Source organism: Phragmites australis, chromosome 4 (assembly GCF_958298935.1).
Source record: "Phragmites australis chromosome 4, lpPhrAust1.1, whole genome shotgun sequence".
NCBI lineage: Eukaryota > Viridiplantae > Streptophyta > Magnoliopsida > Poales > Poaceae > Phragmites > Phragmites australis.
In genome coordinates this window covers 41,291,995-41,296,116 of record NC_084924.1, presented here as the reverse complement: position 1 = coordinate 41,296,116, position 4,122 = coordinate 41,291,995, and the positions used below count along the sequence as shown (strand labels likewise).

General features: G+C 54.1%; 1 protein-coding gene across 1 annotated transcript; it reads right to left on the bottom strand.

Annotated features, from left to right (window-relative positions):
* Positions 1-276: 276 nt before the first annotated feature.
* LOC133916560 (type IV inositol polyphosphate 5-phosphatase 9-like) lies at positions 277-3,758 on the bottom strand. The gene is made up of 7 exons (XM_062360281.1): positions 3,432-3,758; positions 3,020-3,216; positions 2,437-2,896; positions 2,125-2,309; positions 1,266-1,374; positions 1,006-1,160; positions 277-904 (listed from the first exon to the last, which is right to left on the bottom strand). The coding sequence occupies exons 1-7, from the start codon at positions 3,663-3,665 to the stop codon at positions 661-663; spliced, it is 1,584 nt and encodes a 527-aa protein (XP_062216265.1). The 5' UTR covers positions 3,666-3,758; the 3' UTR covers positions 277-660.
* Positions 3,759-4,122: the final 364 nt, after the last annotated feature.

The following is a 4,122-nucleotide window of genomic DNA, read 5'->3' as shown; positions in this document are numbered from 1 at the left end:
AGTATAGCTTATTTTATTTTTGAGAACACTTGCTGCAGTGCCCACAATTGTTATCTTTCTGAAGGGTTACTGTATACTTACAAAAACCAGGTAAAACATTCAAGGCTCACAAGCTATCAAGGTCTGCTAAATTGTGGTTCTGCATACATCTCAATTCAGAAATAAGAGCATAATATACTTTCTCCATTTTCTTAAAAGAAAAAAATGGTTTTCAGGGAAAGGAAGAACTTGGTTCTTTTTTTTTTTTTTTTTTTGTCAACCGCATTTTGCTTAAGCTACCAGTCTGAAGCAGCCAAAAGCAATGCCGAATAGAAAAGGTACATTTGGAGTTGTTTATGGCCACAAACTCCGCTCCTCTGACGCTTTACAGTGATAACTAATCATGCTAGCTTGTCCAACGCAACAAATCTGTGACAACTCATAGTCATTGGATCAAGGAGATTACAAATGCAGTTACAGAAAGTCAGGCACAGGGGGGGGGGGGGGCGAACATCTATATCCTAGCATGCTGTAGACAAGATCATATGGACACTCAGAAACAGAATAATCATATATACTCTCTTTTGGCTGCGTACAGTTGGAGATTTGGACTGGCAATTTCATCCTCTCCTCGAAGCCAGATCAGGGCCCTGTCTGGCTACATGTCCGTCCGCGGCTGCGTCAGACGGTGTCGCCGAATCTGGCGCAGTTCACGTCGTCGTTCCGGAGCAGCTGATCGGCGGAGGTCCTGACCCTGTCGAACCTCTCGGACATGAAGAAGCTCCTGAGGGAGTTGAGGTTCCGGGGCGCGTCCACCTCCACCGTGAAGACGGCGCGCACGGGGCGGTGGTCCGACAGCCGGGACTCGCACCGGTCGTACCGGTTCTGCTTCAGCCCCGCGCCGCGCCACAGGATGCGGTCGCACCTGCAACCCGGAAATCACAAGTCAGCACAGCGCACTCGAAAGATCCGAGTAGTCTCTGTTCCGTTTCCCGAACGGCGAGCGAGCTGAGCTGAGCTGCTCACCATGCCGGCGCGCGCCGCTTCTCGCCTTTCTTGCCGTGGGCGCAGCAGCCGTAGTACGTGTCCGAGTTGGGGTAGTACTTGTACGTCGGCGAGAACGTGACGGCCCCCTCGTTCCAGCCCTGGAACGCGCCGCCTCGACACACCTCGCTTCGCAGCTGCGGAAATCGATCACGAAGAAGGTAGTCTCCGGAGGTCGAATTCTTGTAGCGAGACTTGGTAAAAGAAAAAAAAGAAACTTTGAGACGTTTTGGGGTTCGTACCTGGTCATTTTCGAGCAGTGTCTTCCACTCCTGCCTCTCCACCAGCAGCCTCGTCTTGGCCTCCGGCAGGGAGATCCTGTAGTTGAGGTCCCCAAGCAAGATCACCCGGCTGCACACGCATGAACAAAAAATCCCGGACAACATCAGATTATTAACCGGGCAAAGCCTGCCTCGTGATTGGTTGATTTTATTTGACTATTTTACACTTTGTACAGGAACCGGCGTCGGTATATAAAACAGGGAGGTGGGCGGTTGATCGGACCTGCCACGATCGGCTGAATCCAATGAACATGTTTACACTTTGACACTAAACTGCCACTTTGACACGATCAATGAACATGTTTACTGGTGGTATGGTATATTATCTTGTAACGAAATCCCAGATGCGCAATATCGATACCTGCTCTTGATTTACCTGTACCGTGGACGGTCCAACTACCAGATTAAATACGATTTGGGTAGTAAAAAAGAAGGGTCGTCGCAATGTTCAGACGTCGTTGGTGCGTGTCAGCGCTCAGTGTTATTTTATTCCCCAGCGCTTCAGCCAGCGACAGCGGTGTGTTTTCGTTCGCGTTTCGATCATCTGCAGCACGCTACGCAGTTTCTTCGGTCGATCCGGACCCATATGACATGCGAGTTTATATAATATAATTTGTGTTGAGATTCGTATTAAAAAGATAGATAAAAAAATTAATAAAAGAATCAACGAACGTAAAAGTATCCTATATTAGAAACAGATGGTCTAGATAGTTCGTGCGTGGGTAAGTATATAGGAGTTGTATTTCCCGGACCTATGTGTGCAACCTGGAGTGTTTTCTGGCCGGGTAACTGGGTATGTGGAGGAAGCGCATGCACTTACTCGTGGTCGAGAATCTTGTGTGGCAAGTTGAGCGCGTGCCCCCTTGGGAAGGTCGTCCGCGAGAGGATCTCCGTGGCGTCGGCGTTGCGGTGCGCCTCGTCGCCCTCCCGCCCGCCCGACGCGAGGTGGCAGCACACGAAGCAGAAGCTCGTGTCGTGCACCCAGAGCCTCACGGACACGGCACCCTGCAGCGCCATTCGGTTTGCGTTAGCCACGAGCCCCGCCCCGGATTCGACTTCAGCAGTGAAAGTGAGGTACCCTGGTGCCGCCGTGCCTAGCTAGTGGCTAAGACAGGGCAAGTACGGTGCGCACCTTGTTGCCGAGGCAGCCCATGACGCCACAGCCGACGCAGGAGACGCTGGCGCGGCGGACGAAGCGGACGAGGTCGCCGCGCACCCAGACGGTGAGCAGGATGCCCACCATCTGCTTGCTCACCACGCACCGGTAGTCCCTCGCCAGCTCGCCGCCACCGCCGTCCCGCACCGGGTGCACCTTCATCGGCGCCGCCTGCTTGGCCTCCGCTCCTGCCACGCCCCTCTGCTCGCGGGACGCCCACGACGACCGGTTCAGCGCCGCGCGGATAAGCTCGTTCCACCGCATGCCGATGCGATTCTTGTCCGCGCCCAGCACGTTCCGCGCGCGCAGCGGCACCACCTCCTGGAACCCGAGTACGTAGATGTCGTAGGGGCCGTTGCTCGCGTCGAGCCAGTCCGACAGGTCGAGGTCGTCCGGTGGCGCCACGCCGCCGACGTTCCACGTGCTCGCGAACAGCCTACAGGTGGATCGATCGGGTGGCCAAACAACACAAGATTAATTTAGCGGATATGCAGTCGATCGAGACGAGAATGGTTGGTGCGCGCGTGCATGGTGAGGTCGGCGTCGAGAAGGAGCATACTTGTACTTGAGGGCCTTGTTCCGCTCCTGTGGCCGCGGCCGCTTGACGCCGCGGCGGGCGTCGGCGTCGGGGCTGCATCCGCCGTCGTCGAACTCCGCCACAAAGACGTCTTCGGCGACGGGGAAGTCAGCGACGAAGGCGTGGCTGCCCGATGTCTTCCGGAAGAGCTTGTCGGCCACCAGCCTCGGCCAGAGAACCTATAGCCCCATCCATGTGCATACACCACAGCTTTAGTTACACATACACGTACAGCCATAGGCCTGTCGGAGCTAGCTAGCTAGCTCGCACGTACAGCCATAGGCCTGTCGGAGCTAGCTAGCTCGCCAGCTAGACAAGGAAGGGAGACAGCAGGCAGAGAGAGAGAGAGAGAGAGAGAGAGAGAGAGAGTGCGTGCGGCTCGCAGCTGGCCTACCTCCGCTTGCTTTTGGTTCTCGAGCATGGTGAGCACGGTGGAGGCGTAGGCCCTAGCTCGTGGTCGTCGTATAGGGCGGTGACAGACCGGTAAGAAGAATAGAAGATGGCAAGGGTCGAGGAGAGGAGGAAACGTTAGACGGGGAAGGGAAAGGCGGCTTAAATAGGCGCCGAGCCACAACTGGACAAGGCGCCAGGAGACAAATATATGGCGCGCGCGCGCATGTTCATGCATGATCAAGGGTGGATCCACTGTGCGGCGGAGGCCTCTCTTACATTTTAAGTATGAAAGAGGAAGAAGAGGATGAACCACAAGGAAGAAAAAAAGTTTGCTGGGTGAACATCGATGGATTGGTGCATGCATTGCATGGTGCATGTGCCTGCGGTGAGAGAGACGACCGTGAGGGGAAAAGGGGAGGGTGGCAGTGACAATGGAGGAAAAAGAAAAGAAAAAAAAGGAAAAGTCGCCTTCTGAACGCTGTAGGCGGTGGGAGAGTGGGATTACGGCGTTGACGGGGTGATTTGTCTGCAGGGGAAGAGAGGGATGCTTGGAATCTTTGCCTCTTTGTCTTTCGGTTTGACTGCTAAGCTGTTCAGCAACGGGTGCACTTAAATCATTTAACTCGAGTTCATGGTGCATGTATTTCTTTACAAAAGTCGTTTCTATTTTTTCCAACAGCAAAATTAGATTA

Coding starts and splice junctions, on each gene's coding strand:
- LOC133916560 (XM_062360281.1), bottom strand. CDS start 3,665: ATGCATGAACATGCGCGCGCGCGCCATATATTTGTCTCCTGGCGCCTT. Junction 3,217..3,431: donor AGAACCAAAAGCAAGCGGAG/GTAGGCCAGCTG, acceptor ATGGGGCTATAG/GTTCTCTGGCCGAGGCTGGT. Junction 1,161..1,265: donor CACTGCTCGAAAATGACCAG/GTACGAACCCCA, acceptor CGATTTCCGCAG/CTGCGAAGCGAGGTGTGTCG.